This window comes from Caenorhabditis briggsae (assembly GCF_000004555.2).
Source record: "Caenorhabditis briggsae complete genome, chrIV, whole genome shotgun sequence".
Taxonomy (NCBI): Eukaryota; Metazoa; Nematoda; class Chromadorea; order Rhabditida; family Rhabditidae; genus Caenorhabditis; species Caenorhabditis briggsae.
The window spans coordinates 9,005,142-9,032,476 of NC_013487.2; the positions used below are offsets into that span (position 1 = coordinate 9,005,142).

Sequence of the window (27,335 nt, forward strand, 5' to 3'; positions counted from 1 at the left end):
GACCTTTGGTGGTCTACATGAAAGACTCATTGCTTCGGCTTGAATATATGTGGCACGGATTGGACCAGTTGGTTTTCCTGGTGCATCAAGAACAAATACGTTGAGTTTGCATGTGTCTTTTCCGTACTTGTTGGTTGCCGAAATTTTGTATGGTCCAGCATCAGATCTCTTGGATCCAGTGGTAGTGATCACGATTTCTCCTGGATTCACATCGACGACAGTTCTCTCATTCTCAAAGATTGGAGAGTTTCCATTGAACAAGTCAATGATTGGCTTTGGATTTCCACCAGCGTATGGAATGCGGATTTGAATGGTTTCTCCAGCACGGACGGTGATATCCTTGAGGTTGGTGATGTCGAAGATTGGGCGACCTGGTTGTTCCTCGATAAGAACCAAATCAGAAGGCTTCGAAGGCTCTCCTTCTCCAGCACTGTTGACTGCGATAACACGGAATTCGTATTCCTCCTTTTCTCCAAGATTCTTGACTTCAAAGGCAGTGTCACGAACTGGTTTATCATTGCATCGTGTCCAGTCATTATCTCCCAACTTCTTCTTCTCAATGATATATCCATCAATTGGAGCACCTCCATCTCTCAATGGTCTATTCCATGTGAGCTCAGCAGAGTTCTTTGTGATCTTTCCAACTCTTGGAGCATCTGGTGCGCCTGGCTTCTCGACGTATGGACGGCAAGTCACTGGTTCAGATCCGTTACTTGGTTCTCCTTGACCAGCAGCATTCACAGCGCGGACACGGAATTGGTATGTCTCGTTTTCATGAAGACCGGGGACGATGCATTCAGTTCCCTTGACCATCGGCATTTTGACTGGAGCCCAATCGCCTCCTCCTCTCTTTTCGAATCGTTCAACAACGTATCCAATGATTGGAGAGCCTCCATCATCTCTTGGTGGATTCCAAGACAATGAAACTTGGTTGGTATCGTATCCAGTGATTTCTGGAGTGCTTGGAGCACCTGGTGGATCGAATGGATCCTTGATAACAACTGGTACTCCTTGACAGTAATCGGAGAGACCAACTGCATTCTCGGCACGGATTCTGAAACGATATTGCTGTCCATGTTCAAGTCCACGAACGGTGTATGAAGTCCCAGAAATGAGTCCTGGAACCTTATCCCAGATTTGAGATCCAATCTCTTGGTACTCGATCTTATATCCAGCAATTTCAGCACCTCCATCGTCCTTTGGAGCATCCCAGTTGAGAGTGCAGGTGTGTCTGCTCACAGCTGGATAAGTGATGTTCTCAGGTGGTCCTGGTTTGTCAATAACAGTGATCTTGATATTGGCTTCAGCTTCTCCATAAGATTGACTGCCTTGATCTTAACTGGTCCTGAATCAGTTCTTCTCGTAGATGGGATAACCAATTTGGTTTGTGAGTCAGTAGTCTCAACACCAGCCAATGGTTTTCCTCCTTCCTTGGTCCATGAGATGTCTGGTTGAGGAGAAGCAGTGTATGGGATGGTGATAACCAATGGTTCTCCAGCCTTCACACGGAATTCCTTTCCATCCAAATCCAAATCGAACTTTGGTGCTTCGTGCATCGGTTTGGCAGTAGCAGAAGCAGATGGATCTGATGGTGCTCCTGGTCCAGCCTTATTGACAGCAACGACACGGTATTCGTAGGTATGACCTTTTTGAACACGAGTATCCGAAAAGGCGTTTCCTTGAACTGGTGAAGTGTTGACCTTGATCCATCTTCCAGTCTTTGCATCTTTTCTTTCAACATCGTAATGATCGATTGGTGATCCACCGTTGTCTCTTGGTGGATCCCATTTGATGTCAATATGGTCATTATCAGTATCAACGATCTCAGGTTTTCCTGGCTTTCCTGGTGTTCCGAATGGATCCTTGGCAAGGACTGGCTCATCGGTGTTCAATGAATCAGATCTTCCGAAAGCGTTCTCAGCCATAACACGGAATTCGTACTCGTGACCCTCGGTGAGTTTTGGAACAGTAATGGAAGTTCCAGTGACAAATGCAGAAACTGGAACCCAAGTGTTGGTACGAGTATCTCTCTTCTCGACAATATAGTTGCTGATTTCAGCACCACCGTCATCCTTTGGTGGTTTCCAGTTCAGAACGCAGCTATCCTTGGTGACATCAGAAACTTCAAGTGGTCCTTCTGGTGGAGATGGTTTGTCTTGAACAACGACTTCGAAGATTCCTTCGTCCTCTCCCAACTCGTTCTTCACCTTCAATTTGTAGTTTCCACTGTCAGCTCTCTTGGCAGATGGGAAGAAGATTGAGGTCGTGTTGGTTTTGGCATCCACAATGAGTTCTGGAGCAAGCGCAGCTCCATCACCAACAGTCCAAGTGGCAGTTGGATCTGGGGCTCCGACAAAGTCCACTTCCAAGTTGTGAGTGAATCCAGCCTTGATCTTGATCTTTCTGTTTGCGGTCAGGATCTTTGGTTTCAAGTAGCGAGCCTTTGTAATTTGCGGATCAGTTGGTTCGGATGGATCAGATGGTCCAGCTGCATTGACAGCAATGACACGGAACTCGTATTCCACTCCTTGTTTGAGATTGTCAGCACTGAATGTAGTTCCAGCAGCCTTTCCAGCTTCAGTCCAGAGGGCACTTCCCTTTTCTTTCTTTTCCACAATGTATCCGGTGACTGGAGCTCCTCCATTGTTGGCTGTTGGATTCCACTTGATATCAATTCTGTCCTTGTCCCAGTCAGTGACTTCTGGTTTGTCAACTGGATCAGGAACATCGAATTGATTCTTGGCAATGATTGGTTCTTCGGCTTCCAATGGTTTGGATTCTCCTTGCAAGTTGACAGCCTTCACACGGAAAGAGTATTCCTTGCCAGGAACCAGCTTGTTGACCTTAGCAGTGCAATCCGGGAATGTTCCGACCTCTTGCCATGTTCCACGAGTGGTATCCATCTTCTCCACAATATAATGAAGAATATCAGTTCCTCCATTATCAGTTGGTGGCTTCCAGTTAAGAGTACATCCTTCCTTGTGAACTTCATCAATTTTAAGTGGTCCTTCTGGTGTTCCAGGTACATCAAGAACTGTAACATTGCATTGAGCAGTGTCTTTTCCATGTTCGTTTTCAACAATGATCTTGTATACTCCAGTATCTCCACGAGCTGCAGAGAAAACGTTCAAAGCAGAGGATGTTGGGGTGTTGGTCACATCAGCGCGAGCTCCGGCTTCGACAGTCTTGTCATTGGCTTTCCACGTGGCAACTGGAGCTGGTTCTCCTTCGAATGTGATATCAAGTTTGATTGGTGTTCCAGCCTTGATACGAAGATCCAAAAGTCCAGCAAGATTGAGTTTTGGTGCCATTCTTCTCGGCTTAGCAACGACGTTTCCAGTTGGATCGGATGGTTTTCCTGGTCCAGCCTTGTTAACAGCCTTCACACGGAATTGATAGGTTTCTCCTGGAGTCAAATTGTCAGCAGTAGCCTTGGTAGTCTTTCCATCGACACGAGCACATTCGACCCAGTCTCCGAACTTATCTTTCTTTTCAACTATGTATGCATCAATTGGAGCACCTCCATCATTTGCTGGTGGCTTCCATTCGAGATCAACATGATCCTTATCCCAATCGACTGGAGTAACATCAGTTGGTGCATCTGGCTCATCGAATGGATTCTTGGCAACGATGGCATGATCAGATGTGAGTGGAGCAGATGTTCCTTGACGGTTGACTGCCTTGACGCGGAATTTGTATTCGTGTCCTTCTGATAGTTTGTTGACCTTGAGAGAAGTGTCTGAAGTCTCTCCACATGGAACCCAGCGTCCTCCGTCTTCTTGTTTCTCAACGACGTAGTTGGTAATTGGAGATCCTCCATCATCCAATGGCTCATCCCATTTCAATACAACACTTTCCTTGGTGATGTCCTTGTGACGAAGGGGTCCTTCTGGAGCGCCAGGAATGTCGAGAATGTTGACATCGACTTCATGTTCATCCTTTCCACTTTCGTTGGTGGCAACAATTTTGTACTTTCCACTATCAGCTCGAGCGGTTCCCTTTGTCGTCAACTTGGTGTTATTATCAGTGTTATTATCGATATGGGTCTTTCCACCAGATGGAAGTGGAGTTCCATTCAAGAACCATTCAATCTTTGGAGCTGGTTCTCCTTCGACGTTCACATCAAAATTGAGAGTTTGTCCAGCCTTGATTCTTTGAGCAACGAACATATCTCTGTTGATCTTTGGTGCAAGATGACGTGGCTTAGCAACCATAGTTCTGCTTGGATCAGATGGTGTGGATTCACCAGCCTTGTTCAAAGCCTTTACGCGGAATTGGTAAGTTTGTCCTGGTTTCAATCCATCAACAGTAGCAGTGAGCTCTCCGGCTCCAACCTTGACAGCTGGAACCCAGTCTCCTGATGGAGTTCTCATCTCAACGAGATAGCCTTCGATTGGAGCACCTCCGTCATCAGCAGGTGGTGTCCACTTGAGATCTGCGTGATCCTTATCCCAGTCGACAATTTCTGGAGTTCCTGGCTTATCAGCACGATCGAATGGATCCTTAGCAATGATGGCTTCACGAGCCTCCAATGGATCAGAATCACCATGACGATTGACTGCTTTGACACGGAACTTGTATTCGTGTCCTTGTACGAGATCATCAACATGGAAGTTGGTATCCTTACTTTCTCCACAAGCGGTCCATCTGCCAGTTGCTGCATCTTGCTTCTCGATGACGTAGTGACTGACCTCTGCACCTCCATCATCTTCTGGTTCCTTCCATGCAAGATCGCAACCATCTTTGACAATGTTAGTAATGTCGAGTGGTCCACGTGGGCTTGATGGATGATCAAGAACAGTAACTTTAACTTCAGCAGTATCAGTTCCATTCTCATTCTCAGCCTTGATGATATAGGTTCCAGTATCCGAGCGAAGAGCTCTTTTGACATGGAATTTTGTTCTTCCGTCTTCATTAGCCAACTTCATACGATCATCAGATTCAACTGGGGTTCCTTCAAATGTCCAGGTAATAACTGGAGTTGGTTCTCCGCTGACTGGAATGTTCAACGAGAAATCTTGACCAGCCTTGACTTTGATTTCTTGGATAGAATTGCGGTCGATAACTGGTGGAACATTTCTAGCCTTGGCAACGGCGGAAGCCGAATCAGACGGATCTCCCAGTCCAGCCTTGTTCTTGGCACGGATTCTGAACTCGTACTTGGATCCTTCCTTAAGGTTTCCAACGGTGGCATTGGTTTGCGATGCTGGAACATGAGCGACTTCATTCCAGAATGGTGAGAACTCGTCCTTCATTTCAACGACATATTCTTCGATTGGAGCACCTCCATCATTTGCTGGTGGTTTCCATTCAAGATCAACGTGATCCTTATCCCAATCGGTGACATCTGGAGCACTTGTCTTTCCTGGTTTGTCAAATGGATCCTTGGCAAGAGTGGTTCCGAAGGTTTCCAATGGTTCTGATTCTCCCTCAGCGTTGACGGCGGCGACACGGAACTGAAACATTACGATATGAAGGATGTACAATATTGACTGGGGAGTTACCTTGTACTCGTGTCCTGGAATCAATCCGTCGACAACAGCCGTGGTTTGATCTCCGGGAACCTTAGCAGCTGGAACCCATCTTCCGTTGGCTGTATCGTATTTTTCAATGACGTAGTTTTCGAGTGGAATGCCTCCATCATCGTCTGGTGCACGCCAGTCCAAAGTGACATGATCACCGTGAACATCAAGAACGTCCAATGGTCCGTTTGGTGGAGTTGGCTTGTCTGAAATTAGGATAGATTGAAATGATGGACATGAATGAAAGAAAACTCACCAATGACATTAATCTTGACAGTTGCTTCATCTTCTCCGTTCACGTTGACAGCCTTGATTGTGAAGGTTCCACTGTCTCCACGCTCCATTTGTTTAACAACCAATTTGGATTGATAATCTGGATTGTCGAGCTTGACACGTCCTCCCTTTCTGATTTCTCTGTTATCTGGCCAGTGCCATGTGACAGTTGGAGCTGGTTCTCCAGATACTGGAACGTCGAATGAGATAGATTGTCCTGCCTTGATAGTCAAGTTCTTGAGAGCATCACGGTCAATGTGTGGCTTCACTGAAAATGAATAATATGCATAGGTATTGATTTCTGATCAAACTCACAGTTTCTTGGCTTGGCAATGACTGCCTTACTGGCATCCGATGGGTCGGAAGGTCCTCCCTTATTGACAGCGATAACTCGGAATTCGTATTCCTCGTTTGGTGTCAAGTCTGGAACGGTGGCCTTGGTTTGACCTCCTGGAACAGTGATAGCTGGTTCCCATCTTCCGTATTTGGTTCTCTTCTCAATCTGGTACTCTTCAATTGGAGCACCTCCATCAGAAAGTGGTGGATCCCATTTAAGATCAACATGATCCGAATCCCAATCAGTTGGCTCTGGACGTCCTGGTCTATCTGGACGATCGAATGGATTCTTGGCCAAGATGTCGGTGTCAGTCTCCAATGGTTCAGATGCTCCTTCACTGTTGACTGCCTTCACACGGAACTTGTAGTGATCTCCTTTGTTGAGAGTGTCGACTGTGAAGTGAGTATCACCACTTCGTCCACATGGAACCCAGATTCCGTCCTTCGTGTTCATCTTTTCGATCTCATAGAACTCGATAGGCTCTCCTCCATCATCCTCTGGTGGTTTCCAGTCGAGAGTGGCACGATCTTCGAAAACATCTGTGACTTCAATTGGTCCCTTTGGCTTCGTTGGCTTGCTCTTGACCTTGATATCAATAGTGACACTATCGGTACCATTAACGTTTGTAGCAGTGATGGTATACTTTCCACTTTGTTTACGAAGTGCCTTTGGCAAAGCGAATCTTGAAATGTATGGTTCATTTTCGATTTGAGCCTTGCTCTCTCCGATTCCTTTTCCATTGAAGGTCCAAGTAACATCTGGTGCTGGCTCTCCGTCGATGTGAACGATGAATTTAAGAGCAGCTCCGACCTTGACGGTGGTATCAGATAGATCCTCACGATGGATGCGTGGAGCGAGGTTGCGTGGCTTGGCAATGACACGATCAGATGGATCAGATGGATCTCCGGTTCCAGCCTTGTTACGAGCAGAGATTCTGAATTGATATTCCTCTCCTTCCTTCAAGTTTGGAACTGTAGCAGCATTCTGATCTCCTGGAACAACAAGTGCTTCTTCCCATCTTCCGTTCTTGTCTTTCTTTTCAATGACAAAAGCTTCGATTGGAGCACCTCCGTCGTCTGGTGTTTTCCATGCCAAATCGACATGATCCTTATCCCAATCAACCAGTTCTGGCTTGTCAACCTTTCCTGGAACTTCGTATGGATTCTTGGCAAGGATGGCAGTGTTGGTCGTCAATGGATCCGACTCTCCTTCCTTGTTCACTGCACGGACACGGAATTTATATTCATGGCCTGGTTGGAGATTTGGAACAGTTGTCTTAGTAGTTTCACTTCTTCCACATGGAACCCATCTTCCAGTCGCCATATCCATCTTTTCGATTTCATAATGATCAATTGGAGCACCTCCGTCGTCTTCTGGAACTTGCCATTCCAAATCGCAATGGTCCTCATAGACATTGGTGACTTCCAATGGACCCAATGGGCTGGATGGTTTTCCGAGAACGATAACTTCAACAGAATGTTTGTCAGATCCAGAAGCGTTGGTCGCTGTGAGAGTGTAGAGTCCAGCATGTTTACGTGTGGCTCCACGGAGAACAAAACGCGTTTTGTAGTCCTCATTCTCGATCTGAAACAGATTTAGAGTTTAGAGTTTGATTCAAAAAGTTTGAAATTAAGAAACTTACTCTGATCTTCTGATCATCGACTGGCTTCTCCAAGAAGAGCCATTCCTTCTTCGGTGGTGGTTCTCCACGTACTGGAACATCGAATTCCACATCGTTTCCAACTTTGATTGTAATGGTCTTCATGGCTTCTCTGTCGATCCATGGCTTCAAGTTTCTTGGCTTAGCAACAACCTTTCTGCTTGGATCAGATGCTTCTCCTGGACCAGCCTTATTGATGGCCTTGACGCGGAATTGATATTCTTCTCCTTCTTTGAGCCCAAGAATTTCAGCATTCGTCTGATCTCCAGACACTTTTCCACACTCTTGCCAATCTCTTCCATGTTTTCCCTTCTTTTCAATGATGTACTGGGTGATTGGAGCACCTCCATCCGACTTTGGTGGTTCCCATTCAAGAGAAACACGATCAGCATCCCAGTCAACAACATCTGGAGTTCCAGTCTTTCCTGGCTCATCATATGGATTCTTGGCCTTGGTATCCTTATCAGTAGAAAGAGCATCGGAAGCGCCTTCTTTGTTGACAGCCTTCACACGGAACTGGTAGGTTTGTCCCTTCTTGAGACCATCAATATGAGCCTTGGTGTCCTTAACCTTGGCACATGGAACCCATCTTCCAGTGGCGGTATCGAGCTTCTCGACTTCATAATATTCGATTGGCTCACCTCCATCATCATCTGGTGGTTTCCATGAAAGATTGAGATTGTCCTCAAAGACATCTGACACTTCAAGTGGTCCATTCGGTTTGCTTGGTCTATCCAAAACAATCAAATTCGCCTTTTCTTCGTCAGCTCCATGAGAGTTCTTCACTGTCAAACGGTACTCTCCAACGTCAGAACGCATTGCAGATGGAATGCAAAGGATAGTATGCTCGTTCTTGCGAGTATCGATGGTGAGTTGAATTCCGTTTTCAAGATGTTGATCTCCCTTGAACCATTTGACTTCTGGAATTGGTTCTCCACCGATCTTCACTTCCCAACGAACAGTGGCTCCAGCCTTCACGGTGATAGACTTCAGATTGTCGTGTTTCAACCAGGCCGGAACTGAAAATTCATGAGAAGTCAAAAATCAAAACAATATATTAAACTCACTGAATTTCGGCTTGGCAAGTTGTTTCTCGGATGGTTCGGATGGTTGTCCAGGTCCTGCTTTGTTAACAGCTTTAACTCTGAATTGGTACTCCTTTCCTTCCTTCAAACCAGTGATCGAAGCATTCGTATCTGGGACACGTTTGACCTCCTTCCATTCTTTAGTGTCTGGATCACGAACTTCAACGATGTATTCCTCTATTGGAGCTCCACCATCTTTGTGTGGTGGCTCCCAAGCAATATCGATTCTGTCCGCATCGAAGTCGGTAATCTCTGGACGTCCTGGCTTTCCTGGTTCATCCCATGGATCCTTGATCTGAGTGTATTGATCGGCAGAGAGTGGTTCTGATTCTCCTTCGTTGTTGACTGCCTTGACACGGAACTTATAGTTGCCCTTGTTACGAAGTCCGGACACTTTGAGATTCGTGGTATTTGGATCAACTCTTCCAACTTCAATGTACTTTCCTTTGTTATCCATATCCTGAGCCTCAACGATGTATCCAGTAAGCGGATCACCTCCATCATCCTCTGGTGGATTCCATGAAAGAGAAGCTCCATCGGCACAGACGTCTGTGATATCGAGTGGTCCCTTTGGTGGGGTTGGTCTTCCAACAACAGTGACAGTTGCCGTTGAATCACAAGTTCCCGAAGAGTTTTTGAGAGTGATGGTATATTGTCCAGAGTCTCCACGAACGGCATTTTCGATCTTCATGACATGCTTTCCTCTCTCTGAAGACATCTTGACTCTTCCAACAGCCTTCAGTGGTTTTCCATTGACAATCCAAGTGCAGTCTGGAAGTGGCTCTCCAGAAATTGGAACTTCATACTTGATTGTTTCTCCAACTTTGAGACGAAGATCCTTGATTCCTCCTCCAGTGAACTCTGGAGCGGCCTTCTTCGCCTTGATCTTAATTGGTTTTCCATGATCACATGGATCTCCTGGTCCTGCTTTGTTGACAGCCTTTACGCGGTACAAGTACTCCTTATCTTCAACAACCTTCGTGTCTGTCAATTCACAGCAATCTGGTTTGGTCTGGCCAACTTGGTGCCAATCCTTTTCAGATTTCTCTCGTCGTTCAATGATGTATCCAGTTATTGGAGCACCTCCATCTTCTTCTGGTGCTTCCCAAGCCAAAGTGCAATGATCCTTGTCAATATCGATGGCTTCCATGTTCTTTGGTTTTCCTGGAACTCCATACGGATTCTTGGCAAGAACTGACTCTCCGGTGAGTGGATCCGATAGTCCACACTCGTTTTGAGCCTTGACACGGAACTTGTATTCTCCGTGTTCCTTGAGATCCTTGACCTTGAAATCTGTTCCCTTGGTCTCTCCAACCTTGACCCAGTTTCCACTTCTGCCTTCTTGCATTTCAATGATGTAGGCTTTGACTGGAGCTCCCTCGTCTGGATCAGGTGTTCCCCAGACGAGATCGAGTCCTTCAGCAGTGACATTCTTGGTCTCAAGTGGTCCCTTTGGTGGCTTTGGTTTGTCCTTGACGAATAACTCGAATGGAGCAAGAGCAGTTCCAGCAGAGTTTCCAAGTTCGAGTGCCCATTTTCCGGTGTCGGCCAATTGTGGATTCTTGAAAACAATCTCAGCCACATCATCCTTGATCACGACTTCAACCAATTTACGCATTTCCTCATCGATTGGCTTTCCATTCTTCAGAATCTGTGCTTTTGGATCTCCACGACGAGTTCCCTTGATCTGGAATGGAACTTTGACAACACATGGTTCTCCAGCCTTAGCTTCAATTTTCTTTGGCTTCCAATTGATGATTGGCCTCTTTTCTGCCTCCAAAACTGTCACATTACAAGATCCACGAAGACCAGCCTGGTCGATTTCGTAGACATCGGCTTCGTTCATCTCAATCTTTCCAATTTTGAGAGTATGTGTTCCGTTTCTGGATTGAGTTTCGAATTTTCCACCTGGCATACTTGAGATTTGTTTTCCATTACGGAACCAGATTCCAGGAGTTTTGGTGTCCTTGGTTTGACACATCAACGTGACATCATCCTTTTCAATCACTTCAGTGTCCTTCAAAGCGACAAGGAACTTGTTCTTAGCATCAACAATAAGTTGGGCCATTGTTCTGTCATCCTTGGTGGTACATTTGTATTCTCCGTGATCTTCAATTCTGGCTCCATTGATGATAAGTCTTCTCTTTCTGTTAGCAGATTCAACCTTGAATTTAACTCCATCAATGTCAATTCTCTTTCCATCGTGCCACCAAACAACTTCAGCATCCTTATCGTTCACATCAGTCTCCAAAGTCGCCAATTCACTTTCGTTAACTTTCTGAGACTTCATTGGAACGACGAATGTGTGACGTGGCTCTTCGACGTATACTTGAACTTTAGAGAAGACATCTTGAGTGATTCTAGCCGTCCATTCAGCTTGATCGTCCTCCTCAACTTCCTTGATGGTAAGAGTACAACGACCGACGGCATCTTTCTCAATGATGAATCTTGGATCTTCTTCTTGAATTTGTTTACTTCCTCTCCACCATACCAATGGAGCACGTGGGGTGTTAACTTTGCAAGTGAGCACAGCTTGCTTGGTACGGTAGATTTCTTGAGTATTCGGCAACGGATTCAGGAAACTGTACTTCATTGGTGGTTCTGGGAAATTCAGAAAATTAGAAGGATAGTAAAATGTGTCACTTACCAAGTACAGTCAGCTGAGCATGAGTTGGTACTCCGTTAGCCTCACAGGTGTACTTTCCGGTATCATCTACTTCTGGATTGTTGATAATCAGTGTGCACACGTTCTTCTCGATGACGATCTTGTATTTGAGACCTCCGGAAAAGATCTCTTTTCTGTCCTTGTACCAACGAATTTTGGCATTTGGACGCGAGTAGGTACACTTCCACTCGCAAATTTTGTCGACCTGAAAACTATGAATTTTTTCTAGAATTTGATTATGTTTTAAATTTCAAAGTTTAGAAAAATCAGCTTGCCTGTTGCTGAACAGTCTTATCCGGCAACGGAACATCCCATTTCTCGACTTTCTTTCCAGGGAAGAGGGATTGTCTTCTCTCAGCTTCAGTCATTGGCTTCTTATCTCCACCGCCTCCGCCGCCTCCTTCTCCATCTTTTTGGAAGCCGGCTTGGGATTCTCTGAAAATATAATTTCTTGATTTAGTCTAAAAAATGAAAAAATCCAAACAAAACTTCTGAAAATAAATATAAACTGAAAATTGTTGAAAACGGGTGGAAAAGCGTTGGGTTCAAGGAGAGAGTTTTAGATTGCGATTTGGCATGTGAATATGTGAAATTAATAAACTTAAGAAAATATTGAAAAGGAGCATGCTCGGATTACTGTAGTGCGAGTTAGTGAAGATAATATGAAAATTGTTTTTGATGAAAAAAATGTCGCTATATTTGAAAAAGAAACCTTTTGGAGTTTGCCCGTTGTTGACCGCTAAACGGAATGAATAATCAAATGAAAAATAGAGAGAAAGGAGTGGGGAAGAATTGGGAAAAAACAAAATCCATAACCGGAAAAAATAAGAATACCTGTGTTTCAGCATGGCTCGGAAATCGAGTCCGTTGTCAGATGTGACCAACAGCTTCACATCAGCAGAATCGGTTCCGTGTGCATTTTCGATCGTCAGGGTGTAGGGACCTTCATCCTAAAAATCAAAAAAGAACGTCACAAAAGAATGATCTTGTTTTCCCAGAAATGACCTGAGATCTGCACTTGAGCAAGGCCAGTGCCACAGTTTGTTCTTTTCCATCAGTGATATGTTTGAATCTTCCTCCACTGATCACTTCACGACTTCCTTTGAACCACTTGAAAGTGGGGGCGGGACTACCCGACACTTTACATGTTAGAATGGCGGTTTCGTCTGAAAATTATAATCTTCGAAAAAAAAATATAATCAGAATCTTACTCTCAACAACTGTGACATTTTCTGGGACTTCGACGATTTTGGGAGCACTGCCTGATGCACCGCTTGGGACGAGCGGTGTCGACGTCTAAAGATTCAGAAGTTAAGTTAGAATCATACCACATTATCCTACCTTTTCAAGAATTTCTTGAACAGATTCACGTCTCATGTCGATACTAGAGCGTCTCTGAAACAAATTAAGTACGAATTCAGACCTAGTTGGACAGTCAAAACACGTGGAAAGCTTAGACATCACAAAACCATAAAATCTTGGTTACTGTATATCATCTTAAGTGATTCGAGAATTCAAGACAACTTCTTTGAAGCTATAACTTTCCACGTGTCTTTGTTTCTCATGCAACATTGAATGTTCAATTTAGGTCACACAAAAAAGTTGTCTGTTTTTGAAAAAAGTTTGAAAATAATCACAATTGAGTCTCTGCGAGAATTATCTGCTGAGTCTCTCGGAGCTCGAGATCCGCGTCGGAATTCTCCGAAGACAGATCCACGTCGTGACTCGGATTCTGATTGACTCTCATCATCGGCCACGTGTTTTGGGACGCCAGGTACTTTCTTCAGCTTGATTCCCTCCAACTCATTCGTCTCCTCTTGAGCCTTCTTTGTCACTTTCTTCAATTGAATCTGCGACAGAAGATTCTTGGGCTCTTCTGGTTTAGGGGCGGCTCCATTTCGTTTTTGTCCGACCTGACGACCACCAACTTTTGATTTCAGCTCTTCTGATTTCGACTTCTCTTCTACTTTTTCGTGGTGCTGAAACAAATGGTTAGATACATAAATAGTTAGAAACGGAAACAAAAATGAAACGATTTTTGGACGGATCTTTGAATATTAGCAGAAATTGGAAAATATTACAAGAAATCACCTCAAACCATGCGAAACTCTTTTTCTAATGTCGTTTTGTCTCTTACTCGTGGAGTTGTCGGCTCATCACTTGAAGTACTCGTTGCCACTGGAGCAATACTGACTTTTTTGGGTTTATCCTAAAAGAAATTGTTAGATTTGGGGAAAAGAGAAATGTTAACTTATAGAAAGGGGATCTTGGGTATGAAATAGAGGGATAGAGGAATGCAAAAGGAGATACATAGAGAGATAGGATATAAGAGAAGGAAGCGATGAAACACATATACATATATTAAAGTTTTTATACTGAATTTCCAAAAATTCAGTACAAAAACTTTAAAAATATTTTTGAAAAAAAAGACATAAAAAATACCTCCTTCTTGGACCCATTGCTATCAGTTTTCTCGTATTTTTGCAAAGTGGTCCGTTCTCGTTTTTCCATTTTGAATTCGGTTTTGATTCCTGATTCGGTGCCATTCTTTTCTTTTACACTGATCGATGACTCTTTCACTTCTTTCTTCACAACTTTCTTAAGTTGTACTTTGAATGCACCGTCCGAATTCTCTTCAACCTTCCCCTTTTTCAACTCAAGCTTCTTCATACTAGCCGTCGAATCGGATTTTTCCAATCCTCCTGCACCAGTTTTTACTTTTTTGAGTTGTGCAAACGGATTTCCCGCTTGCTCGGGATGGCCATCTTTTGAGAAAAGAGAAGTGGATCCGCGCCTTGACCTAGAATCCTGGGATAGTACAGATGATGTGGAATCGGTTCGGTCAAGTGGGAAGCCCGGTTTGTCAGCGGTTCCTCCTTCCTCTTTCTTCACTTTTTTCAACTTAACCATGGCTTTGAAATCGAGTTCGCCATCGGCCTTCTTGACAGTTTTGCGAAGTTTTGTCTTCTCCTGAAATGGGACAAAAAGACATAAAAATGAAAAACAGACATTGAAAAGGCACACCTCTACAGTATTCGATTCATTTCGTGTTGATGTAGTAGTTTTACGAAGAACAGTGTCGCGAGAGAACATCTCGTCCTGCTTTGGAGGACTCTGAAACACACATACAGACTGACTCTGAAAACAGACAAAAAAGACAAGAGAGACAATAACAGGATGATCAATTCAATGATCAGGAGAAGTAGTTGACACATGATGGCTCACTATCTGTTTGCCCCCGTTTGCGAGGGGTTTTCTTCCTCCTAAAAACTACAAGTGCTCTTCTCATTCTGGGTCACTTTCCTACGGGTTCTGCGGGGGCAAAACTGTGTTTTCTTTTGAATGATTAACAAACTATGTTTTGGAAAAGAAGGTGAGCCATCCTGTGAAAACAGTTCTAACCAGACAAGTACAGATACAATGGACAAGAAGAAAAAGAAGTAGAAGAAAAGAATCGGAGAGAAAAGAGAAAGAGATACTGAGAGAATAGAGATAGATAATGAATAGGTGGCTCTGGAGCCAAAAAGAGAAAATAGAGGAGAAGTAAGAGAAACACATACATCAGTCTTGCGGCGAGGCTTTCCTCCGGCGAATGATGGAAGTTCGGATATCGACTCGGATACCTGTAATCGTTTATGATTCCAAGAATTTAAAATAGTTAGGTTTGAAAACTTGAGAAAATACGAGCAAAAACTATTAGCTCTAATTATCAAAACCATCTGATTTTTTTTCCATTAAAGTCAGTTTCAATACGAATTTTACTTCCAAAATTTGAAAAATTAAAAATCAATCTAAAGTTTCCGTTTTTTTTGAATATTCATAATTGAATTTTCAAAAAAAAAATTATTCTCAAAATCAATTGGAAAAAAGGTCATTCTTTTTTCAATTCTCTTTTTTTCTTCATATTTTGAGTTTCGATAATGGTGTTCTTCAGAAAACATGCAAGAAACCAGAAAAAACTAGGTACCGTAAACACAAGACTACCCCAAAAGAATATGTTTTTTGCTTTTTTCTCATTTTTCAAAATTCTAAAAAAGGAAAAAAAACATTAAAAAATCAACTAATGCTCGCAACATACATGAACACCAAGTTTTTTTTGCAACCGATGGGCGTGGCTTCTATTTTTCTTTTCTTTTTTCTCTGTGCGGATAAACAAACAAAAGAAGATCAAAAACTGTTTTATAATCACTAAAGTTTGCTCAAAGAACTACCGTAAAACCTGTAATAGAAGAGCCACTAACTGTCAACCTTAAGCCAATTTATCTCGGTTTATGTCAAAAATATAAAAAGTTATCAACTGACGAAGAAGAGTTTTGTCAGTCGACTCATTTTTGATATATCTTTCATAGGAATTAGGATAATTGAGCTCAAATTTGACCGTGTGGGGACCCTGCAGTTACAGGTTTTACGGCCAACCTGAATGTTGAAATTCTATGCATTTTCGAATTTCAACTTTTTTCGGATTACTGTAACTATGCTCAACAACTTTCTGACATATTCGAAAAAAATTTAAAAGCTCGAAAACAAACCTCGTCGTCACTTTCTCCGACCTGACCCAATAATTCTCGACGGCGCTCCTCTGGGATCGTCAGACCCGAACTTGGGATCTCGTCCAACTGAGATTCCTGAAAACAAGATTTTAGTTAAGATGCTTTATTTTTTGTGTGTGGGTGCGGTCATCATAAGTACTTTTGGCACGTGTCCCAGTAGTTTTTTGTTGCAACATACAGTTCATAAGAACCGTTCGTTCAAAAAAAGAGAGATATTTCAGAACATTTTTCTATTTTTTCTTATTATGTGTTCATGTGATATTTGTGCATTGGTTGTGCAAGAAGAGATAACGACATTTTTGTGAGGTTAGGAGATGAATATCTCCTCAATATACACGCACTTTCTCTTCTTCGCCTTTCCCGCAGTTTTTTGTCTCATTATCACTCGAGGATTTTCTCTTTTCAACTATTTTAGCTCTCAAGTACCCGCACAAGAAACCACTCTCTTTCTCTGCCTCGCGCACTAGGTTATTTATCACGTACTTTTTGGTTATCAATGTTTATAAGTGAGTGGAGAAAAAGGAGAAAAAGGAGAAGAACAAAGGGAACAATCAATTTTTGTAGATTCGACGATAAAAAACTTTAGGAGTGGGTCAGAAGTTTGGGGAACTTTTCTCACTGAGCTAGATTTTCGAAAAACTCGTCAGTATTAAGATATTAAAAGGAATTATAGTTCGAAATGCTGTCAGCGTTTTTGTTAAGAACTTCATCTAATATATTTACCGTTAAACTTGTAATAGAAAGGCCACCACACTGTCTGAGCTCAATTATTCCAATTCCTGAGCAAGAAATCAAAAATATGTCAACTGACAAAATATTTTTGATTTTATGATAAACAATTTATCAGTTGACAGCTTTCTAATACCTTCGACAAGAACAAAATATATTCCGAGCAGCCCCATTATTTCTAAATAATCTTTTCAGAATTTTCTTGGACTATATTTTTTTGATAACAGATGTATGTTTAGATTATCTAATGCTACATTCGATTTTTCGCCAACAGCTGTCCCAAAAACCCTGCAAAACGCCCCCGCTACAACTATCAGGTTCCTCCAAAAACCACAAAACTAATTGAAATCAATTTATCTCATCGACTATGTTCTTATGTCATATGTGTTTTGGTCTTTGTTTTGACCTTCTCTATTCTGTTCTTGTGCTTTCTCGCCCCGTTTCACTCCTGAAAATCCCTCAAAGATGCTCGAAAAATAATCCTGAAGTGAGAGAGAGGGAGATTCTCTGCCATCGGCCAAAATTTTTACGCGGGGCGGAAGCACAAGAGAGAAAAGAAAAAGTGTGGAGAAGAAACGAGAGAGAGAGAAAACGGATAAAGATAACATTTTTACACTTTTGCCCAGGTCCAGTGTCGTGGACCAATGGCACACGGCAGCTTGGCGGAGTGACAAAAAACAACAAGTTGAGGATGATATAAAGTTGAAGCATGAACTTCAAATGTTCTAATTATAAAATTTTGAAACTATGAAAACTAGGTTCATTGCCAGGCTCTCCAGGATTTTCAGAATATAGAAATGTCTCACCGAGTCAGAATTTTGATCCATGATTTCAGATCAAAAAAATTTAATAGGATTCGAATAAATAAATAAAATATAGCTAGTTCTATAATTCAGCGAAAATTCTCGTTCCTTCGTCCATAACCGACACTGTGTTTCTCGGGTGTATTACTGTATTCGGAATGACGGAATACAGTAAACAAACAAACAAAATGTGTGTTTGGGTGGTTTAGTGTTGATTGTGTGGATACCAGGAAATTGATACACACGCCCGGTTGAAACACAGAGGCAGTCAGACGGAGCAGTGGGCACACGAGTCGGGTCGAGGATGAGATGAAATGGAAGAAGAAGAAGAAGAAAAATAGTGTGGAAGGATGTGTTTGGTGGTGATAAGAGATTGGAGAAGACCGTGGAGAATCTGGATCCGAAAAAAAGAGATTCGATGAGATTTCATGTTTTTGAGAGAAGGATCAGAATCTTGATGTTAAGGTTTACTAATCGATTGGGAACCTACTTTTTATTTCATTGGCACAAGAACGTATACTGTAGTTTGAAAAACCTTATTTTGAGTTTCTGAATTTCTGATTTATGTGATGACACGCATTGAAAACTAGGTGCTATTGAAAGTTACCGTAGAGCCTGTATTAGAAGAGCCGACTCTTCTATTTTCATAAGTTAGCTCCGGAGGGCCCTTTTATTACATTACACAAGGCTCTTCTATTCTATTAGGGGACCTTTTTATCAAAGGGGGCCTTCTAATACAGGTTTTACGGTAACGACCCAAAATCTCCCCAGAGTAATATTTCGCTAAAAATCTAGGTTAGCAATGTAGACAGGGTTGTCCTACCGAAACCGGAAAAGTTATCTTAGAACAATTTGTTTTGTAAGGTTCGTGGGTTGGAAATCAGATTGACTCACTTCTCAAACACAGTAGTTCCTCTAATAAACGCCCACCCAACTCGTCACCTTTAAGCTCAATTATCTCGATTTCTGTGAATGATATCAAAAATGTCCTAACGAAAAAAATATTGTTGGTATTTTGATAAAAGATTTATCATAAAATTTAAATTTTAGATATCTTTCACAGAAATCGAGATAATTGAGCTCAAAGTTGACAGTTTCGATGAGCTTCTATTAGAGCGAATATGGCAGTTTTTATTTGAGGCTTTTATTTTCCAATTGGTCTTTTGTCAATTAGAGGCTGGCACTTTATTGTTCGAAGTCAATTTCTACTGAAACTCATCACAAAAGAACTCGATTTTCAATTTTTCATAAAATGACTTTCGAGGTTTTCTTGATTTTTCTGATACTTTTTTAGAGACTTTCGGAGTCTCATGTTATCCTAAAACATTTTTGACAAAGACAGTACATTTTTTAAGCTTGAAAACAGCTAGAAAATGAGAAAATGTGTTTTTGTGTTATTCTTCCACTTTTGCCACAGTAACGTGAAATCCGCAGTGGCATTATATTAGGTGCTGGCACTTTATTGTTCTGAGGTGCTCTAGGATGCCATTATATTAGAGGCTGGCATTCAATTAGGGGTGGCTATCTAATAGAGTTTTTACGGTAGATTGAAAAAGGCTAGCCAGAAAGGAACAATTCTAAAGGTTCAAAGATTTGGATGAGGAAAAAATCAAAGAAAATTAATAATGCGGTAGATGCTAAAAAATGTGTGTGACAGTGAAGTCAGTGCGAGTACGCGTTCCCATGTTTGTTGTATTCTTGAGCCTCCTCCACACGGGGAAGAAGAAGAAGCCAGCTAACTCTCTTTCTTTTCTCATTGGATATCCAAAAAACGACACCCCGTTTTATTTCTACTTCTCTCTCAACTCTCTTACAGTTTCATATGGATACTATCACTCTCTAGCTGCCGATTGGTACGAGTACCTCTGGCGAAAAAACGCTATTTCGCAACTTTTTGCCTGCTCGTTGCACTATGCGGCGTTCGAAAGTGGATAGGGAAAAGATTGAGGAAAAGTAAAATAGAAACGGATTTTTTTCTCTGCGCAGGCGGTGGTATGGTAGAGGATTTGAGTTGGTTTGGAGTGCTCACAGGCACATTTGCACACGGTTTAGAGTTGGCTCCAGGGTAGAAATGTGGCATTTCGGGTGGAAGGAGATCGTCAAATTAAGGAAGTACGTGCTTTTCGGGAGAACACATGTCAAGACAAGCACTGCGATGAGCTAACACGAAGGCATACAGTTAAAACTGTAATATAAGGGCGTCTGTCAAGTTTGAGCTCAATTAACTTAATTCCCATGCAAGATTTCAAAAACTGGTCAACTGATAAAATGTTTGTGATATAATGATAAACAATTTATCAGTTGATAAGTTTTGTATATTTCTGACAGGAACCTAGATAAATTGGCTCAAATTGAAACGTTAAGGGTCCTTCTATTTAAGTTTATACGGTAGTTTGCATGAAGTTAGAGCCCCAGATTAATTTCAGAATTTTGTCTGGTAAGAAATCTGAAAGTTCTAATTAATCCTTCCAAATCTGGAAAACTCAGTTTCGGAATCAAAAATTGTAATAGAAGCAAATGAACATGTTAAATATGTTCTTCCTTACAATTAGTGGAGAACATTTTTCAAACTTTAATTTTCCCAAGTAATTTCAGTCAACTTCCAAAAGAACAAAAACCTAAAACAGATATGATGTTAACCAAATCAAACAGATCTTTGATCTTTCGCTGGATTTTAAGGATGAGTTGTGAGATGGGAACGTGCGAAAACCAGACAATTTTGGACAGTGTTCTCGGGATTTACAAGTTAAACTATTTTGTTAAAAAGAGTAAATAGGAATGACTGGATTTCGAGGAAAGAGTGGAATTTTTACTGTAGGAGTTTGAAATAAAAGTAGAGGGAAACATTCTTGAAAAATTGTCATCATTCCTTAAAAAAGACTAACATTACTGCTTGAATTCACTGATGATTTGGAATTTGTTTTCTTCAATTTCGGACTGGCAACGTCATCTCTACTTCCTCTTCTAGAATCAGGACCTTCCAAGTCCAGAATACTCCTCAGAAACCGTTCCTTGGCTTCTCCTTCTGGCATTTTAGAAAGTATAAATGCATGGATCTGTGAGATTTTGTGAAGATCCTGCCCAGAAGAATTTTTATTCAATGGATTCGGAGTTTGATCATTCGTACGAGCCGCACCTTGTCGATCTGAGACTGATCGGAGGTTGAACATTCGACGAGGAGAATTAGAAGACGATGAAGGATTCGAAGCAGTTGAATGAGATGGTTCGAATGGTGGACGAGGAGGTAGACGACGTGAAGCTGAAGATGAAGATGCGCCGTTATTATGATCAGAGCCTTCGTTGCTTGCCGATCTCTTCAGAAGATTCTGGAGATACGATCCAGGCGTGTAGTTCATCTTGACAGAACTATTCGATAAGCACGCCGATGTTTACACCAATTATTTTGTCCCTTTTTGAAACAGGGGACACGAAATATGGGGTTAGGATAAAAGGATAAATAGACAAGAAGACGTAGTGTGTAAATCCAATTCTGAAGATGGGTTGTTCGGCGAGCCGTCAAGAAGAAATTATAGTTTCTCTGAAGGTTCCAAAATTTGAAATTGAGGATTGGAAGGATATGAGAGTAGATAAGAAATCGGAGACTGTTATTTACTGTTCTTTTTAATCTAAAAATTTAATATCATAGTCAAAAGTTTCTATTCTCGAAAACAACACTGACAAACTAAACTTACTGTACAACCTGTCATAGAAGGGCCCCATCTTGTGATGTTTGAGTTAATTTTTCTTGGCGCCTATGCAAGACACCAAAAATGTGTTAACTGATAAAATGTTGGTGAAATAATGATAAACAATTTATTAGTTGACCAATTTTCTTTATCTTTGGCATGAACCGAGATGTATGTGCTCAACGTTAAATGTTAGGGGGCCCTTCTATTAAAGGTTTCACAGTAATAAGAATATACTGAAAATTGTGACATAATGTTCTTTTTTTAACTAAAAATGCAGAATCAAAATCGAAAGTTTCTATTCTAGAGAACAACTATAAACTCATAGTCAGACGAATAAAATTATTTCTTACAATGTATATACGCTTAATTATACCTATGACCTCAAAGTTCGATCTAATCGATAAAAATATCCTGAGAAATGTTTTGATTCAATTAAAAATGTGGGCTCACTAGACTAACTCTAAAAATTCAAATCATTCAAATCAGCTTTAAAAAACGTTTTTTTAGTGAGAGGATAACATCATGTGTGAACTATTGTTTAAGAGAGGGCATCTTCACAAAAAATGCTCAAGATGTTACCAAACTACTAGACTAATGTCAATCTTTGCCCTCTCCAAACCATTTCGACGACTTTTCAATCTTTGAACAAAAAGTGATGTATTCAAATTTCGATTTTGGAGAGAGAAATTTCAGAAAAAAAAAGCGAAAAATGTCTGCGCAATAGACGTCTAGCCAGGAAAAAGTGGTACTCGGGGAGGTCCAATCATGTCTTTTTCTCAGGTCGAAGTACCAAAGAATGAGAGAAATAGCGCTGGAGGCAAAGAGACGCAGACATTCTTCATTTCGAAAAAAATGATGTAGGAGGGCGAGTAGAGGAAGAGCTTCGGTAGAGCTTCATAGGTACTTGTGTCTTTTTCGAGTACCGTTTGTCACTTTTGTCGGGAGGAATAGTAAGCCGACTTGTAGAGACATCCGACATTCTACACGTTGTTCGACGGCATTTGTACTGGCAAGAGCAAAGCCATTTTTACTTTTTTAACCGAATGATTTGGAGAAGAAAGTACGGTAAGTAGGTCAAACTGATCAAGAATCAGAATAGTTCTTCCAGGAACATATGAACTAGTTTTTTTGTTGATAAAATTGTGTAACAGCATGCAAGGTTAACAATTAAGAACATGTCATTTACTTCGTTAGTCAATTTTTGAACAAAAAACTAAAACTTCATAGGATTCATTCAAAGGATTAGGTCAAGCTAGCAGATCAAGTTGCAATGATCAATCAAAAAATCTGTAAATCCCAATATTTGTTAGTTCAAATTCCATTCTTCTCAATTCCTCAATTCCTTCATTCGATCCTCTCTGATCTTTTCTACTCCTAAACCATTTTGATTTCTGATCTTCCCTTCCACGTCACACAATTGTTTACCATTCTTTCTCCATACTACATACACAAACACTAGTGTGCTCATAACCAAACAGTACAGCGCCAAGTATCCTCATACTACTACTTCAATTTTTGCTCATTTCAGAATCCAACTAACCTCATCTGGATCCGGTCTAACACTGGAACTTCTCTTCTGTTCGCCTTCAGAAGCTTCGGAACGCATGCTTTCAGAAGTGGCAGTCTTTTTGGCTTGTGGTGCTGGACTTTTACTCTTCGACTTGCTTCTTCTGGCCACTCGCTTCTTGGTTTCAGCCTGTAGGGTCTGGGACACTCTTCTGTCTTCTTCCTCTTTTTGGTATTCATCTTCCATATCTTTTCTGTGCTTCATGAGTTCTTCTTCCACATCTGAAAAATGCGAAAGATAATTTAGGTCAAACCGGAAGTAGAATTGCGGGCATCTTGTACCAGAAGCCGAAATCAGTTCTCTGAACCACCACTGATTTTCAGCAGTTAATTTTTTTCCAGTCAAAAAAGACTCACCAGATTGTTCGACTTTGACCATTGCACTACTTTGTCCATCTCCATAGTCACATTTGGCATGACATTTATAGAGACCTGATTTTTCTTCAGACAAATTGTTCACTTGCAATTTAGCAATGGATCCGTTGAACGACTGTGAATATTCGGAAGAATTTCTGACCAATTTTCCATCTCTGAAATTTATATCTGTGAAGTATACAGTATCTTCAAGACAGGGAAATTTTCAAAATTTTTCTGCATCTTTGCTCTGCGTAGCTAAAATAGAAACCGACCCAAACCGTCATCTTTGAGCTCAATTATCTCGATTCCTTTGAAAGATCAAAATTTTAAACACAAATTACTGACAAATTATTTATCATAATATCACCAATATTTTATCACTTGACGGAATGTTGATATCTCTCATAGATACCCAGATAATTGAGCTCAAAGTTGACGGTTTGGGCGGGCTTCTATAAGAAGAACTACGGTAATGTTTGATCCGTTTTTGAAGAGAAAATCCAAAGTTTTTGCTCTTATTGGTTTTAAATTTTAGAATTATAATGAAATAATAATCTCAGATTTCATGAAGACAATTTTACCTGTACCACTCGATGATGGTAGAAGAATGGCATTGCCATTGGACCTCCAAAACGACAGATCCACCAATTCGGCCAGTCTGAAAATTTTATTTTTGTCATTTTCCTTCTCCATGACTCGTTTCATGAGTTTCCGTACCCCCGAAAATTTTCAAATTCTTCAAAATGTTCCATTTTGTTTCGTTTTCAAAATTTAGTCTCACATCTGGTATGAATGGGCTGCCAATTGAGCGCCGAACTTTTTTTTTCACACAAAAAGTGTAGGCAAACGAGAGAATCGAAAATCAAGAGTGCCGTGGGAAGAAAAAGAAAAAGAAGAAGACATACTCACCTGGGACCTACTGGCTTCAAGAACGATTGGCGGCCTCGTGTATTTGTCACGCGAGGATTCGTGGACCTGTTGAGACGATGTGGAGGATGTTGTAGTTGTTGTATTAGATGTGGTTGTAGTAGTAGTTGCAGATCCGGATGCTCCTGTTGCTCCTCCCGCCCCGCTGGCTTTTCTTGAAGGCGTTGGAGAGGCACTCTTTCTGGATGGAGACTTTCTTGCGGAGGGACTACCAGCTCGAAGTTTCTTTTCGTCTCCACCTGGTGGTGGGAGACCATCCGGCTTCCGTTTTGCTGCTCCAGATACTTGATCTACTTCCATTTTGTCTGTTCTACTCGATCGGCGGGACTCCGATTGAGATGCTTCTTCGTTCACGGGGGTGGAAGTTCGGGACCTGAAAAATAACAAAGTACATATGAGATATTTTAAGCTCAAAAGACATACCGTAACTTCTTTGATGGTGAGCCCTCTCTTGGTTTCAATGTTCTTTTTGGTGTTCCTTCCCTTGATTTCATTGATTTTTTCGGGGAAGATGGACGACTCCCTGGACCGCGGGACGACGGTCTTGGTGAAGCAGTCGATCGTTTTCTTTCTTGCCTTTCGGTTGGATCTGGTTCTTCAAAGTTTAGTGCCAGGTTGGCATTCGTTTCTCCTTGATCGTTTCTAATATTACATCGATACTGTCCTGCGTCCGAAGATGACGGACCCTAGAATCAAATGGGATGAAAGTTTAACAAACTCAAAAAACTCACTCTAATCTCCAATTGACACAAATATGTTTGATCTCCGAGATCACTAAAAATTGCATGATAAAGACCGCCCATGCTCAATGGTACACCGTCTTTCATCCATTTGGCGACAGGTGTGGATGCACTTTTCACTTTGCATTCCATCACAATCAACGCTCCACCGTCTTTTGGAATGATTCGTGGTTTTCCGACAAAAGATGGACCTCGGGACTTGGCTTCATCTCCTCCGGCACCGGCGAAATTTAAATTGATATTGGCGTTTGATTCACCCAATTGATTCTTTGCTGTGCACTTGTAAGCACCTCCATCACCGGCGTTTGGTTCCTATAAATTTTTTTTTTCATTCTTTTTCTTTCTACCGATTTCTGCTGATTCTGTCTCTCACTGTTTTTCTAATCATATTGAAAAATATTGTTTCTATTTATTCAACGTCCCTATTCAATGATCAACGTCTTCTATTATAAAAGATTGATACAGTAAAACCTGTATTGAAAGGGCTCACACACTGACAAGTTTGAGCTCATTTTTCTTGGCTCCTGTGCATGATACCAAAAGTGCGTAAATTGATAAAATGTGTGTGATATTATGATGATCAATTTATCAGTTGACAACTTTTTTATTCCTTTGGCAGGAATTGAGATAAATTGGCTCAAAGCTAAAAGTTAGAAGGTCCTTCTATTACAGGTTTTACGGTAACTAATAACATTCTGTAATTGTGAAAGTGATTTGTATTCTGATGTGACTGTTCTCTAGTTTTTATATCATTTGAAATCCCTTCAATTTTGTGTTTTGTTCTCTTTTCTTCCCCCATAACTTCGCAACATATTATCACCTGTTTGCACCTTTTCTTGTTATCTGATACTTCTTCAAAAACTCAGTTTTTATCTTCTTCTCACCTTGATAACTAATGTCGCTTTGTACATACTTCCTCCCAGCGGAGTCAGTGTCTGTACTACTCTTCCAGAAGGTTCCAGAAGATTTCCAGAATGTTGCCAGGCGATAGTTGGTTGTGGATCCGCCTCGAGGTGACATTCCATCAGCAAATCACCCTGCAAATCATGTTTTTTTGCAATTTGATGAGTTCAATGTTTCACTTGTTTACACTTTCCCTTCTCATCCCTTCAGGTATCCAATTTGACGTCACACGAAAACATCAAAACAAGAGGATCCCCCGCAATTTGTTGACACTAACTGATTGGAAGACTTAACAATGATATCATAGATAAAACAGTAGTTTTTTAGTCTCTCTTTTTTTTACTACTTTTCACCGTCGCTTTGTTCCAGGGGATCATTTTTTTCACCGACTTCAAGAGGGTGTTTGTGTACTTCAATGGATCAAATTTCAAATATTTTTCTCAAGACAGTAGCACGTGGTTCGATGTAAATGTACCTAATTTTTCAAAATTTGAAGGATGAAGGAAATTTATCGACGACATAATTCTAATTATGAGACTAACGAGAAATCGGGATGATCCAAAATAGGAGATATGACTTAAAATATGAAACTATGTATGAAACTGTTCTGATGAAAGTATTTTTGTGAAATTTCAAAAAAATTTTGAAAGTGAATCTTTCAAAATTTTGAATTTCAAATTCTGAAAACTTTGCTCAAAAATAGAAATCGGGTCTACATTGATTTTTGCGCACGTTTTCAGTTATAATTTTTGATTGAGCCATTTTTGAAAAATTCTGTACACGGAATTTCAGTCAGAACCTTTTTCTACATTGATGCATATCAACATTTGCAGTCAAATTTGTTTCTCAATTTTCACAATTGTATTTTAAGATGCTAGTTGCACTTCAATATGACCCCACCTCAGTATGACCCCCCCCCCCCCCCCCACCTTATAAACAACTATAGTAGAGCCCCCCACCAGTACAAAAATGGGTGGGGGGCTCTACTGAGGTGTGGGGGGGGGGGGGGCTGAAGTTGAATTGGTTGATTAAAGTATGACCCCCCACCAGTACAAAGTGGGGGCCTATACTTGAAGAACCGGGTATTCTTAAAATATGGCCCCCACCCCTCCCTGCCTTCTTCAATTAAAGGCCCCCAACCATTCAAAAATAGCCCCCCAAAAAGAGAACCTTATCTGAGCCCCCCACTTTATTCAAATATGACCCCCCCCCGCCTATTTAAAAATAGCCCCCCACCCATTCAATTTTAGACCCCCACCAATTCAAAAATAGGTCCCCACCATTTTTTGGCCTAAGCCTGAGTTTTAGAATGTTTTAGTTTTGGAAGTTCTGATAAGATATACATAGCTGAAAAGTATTTTTCAGAAAAAGTTCCCAAGAAACAAGGAAAAATGGTAAAAAATGACACAAATTCCGAAAAAAATAAAAGAAAAATTTTTAAAAAAAGCTCAAAATTTGCATCCCTTCACACACCACAAACTACGCAAAAGTGGGTGTCTATAATTGAATGGGTGGGGATTTTTTTTGAA

At 41.2% G+C, this 27,335-nt stretch overlaps 1 protein-coding gene across 1 annotated transcript in view; it reads right to left on the reverse strand.

Moving 5' to 3' along the window:
- Positions 1-27,335, reverse strand: part of Cbr-unc-22 — a gene marked incomplete at both ends in the record, with an annotated part of 35,080 nt that overhangs the window by 6,792 nt on the left and 953 nt on the right. The window contains 27 exon segments of the mRNA XM_045235666.1: positions 4-1,234; positions 1,285-5,728; positions 5,779-6,063; positions 6,111-7,710; positions 7,724-8,811; positions 8,860-11,478; positions 11,525-11,747; positions 11,818-11,977; positions 12,347-12,492; positions 12,548-12,708; positions 12,754-12,838; positions 12,884-12,937; positions 13,180-13,521; positions 13,641-13,751; positions 13,985-14,656; positions 14,672-14,680; positions 15,103-15,165; positions 16,072-16,167; positions 20,642-20,980; positions 22,854-23,409; positions 23,818-23,894; positions 24,146-24,536; positions 24,587-24,849; positions 24,895-25,215; positions 25,574-25,738; positions 25,788-25,940; positions 26,718-26,735. Coding sequence (XP_045093041.1) covers positions 4-1,234; positions 1,285-5,728; positions 5,779-6,063; positions 6,111-7,710; positions 7,724-8,811; positions 8,860-11,478; positions 11,525-11,747; positions 11,818-11,977; positions 12,347-12,492; positions 12,548-12,708; positions 12,754-12,838; positions 12,884-12,937; positions 13,180-13,521; positions 13,641-13,751; positions 13,985-14,656; positions 14,672-14,680; positions 15,103-15,165; positions 16,072-16,167; positions 20,642-20,980; positions 22,854-23,409; positions 23,818-23,894; positions 24,146-24,536; positions 24,587-24,849; positions 24,895-25,215; positions 25,574-25,738; positions 25,788-25,940; positions 26,718-26,735 — 15,672 coding nt within the window.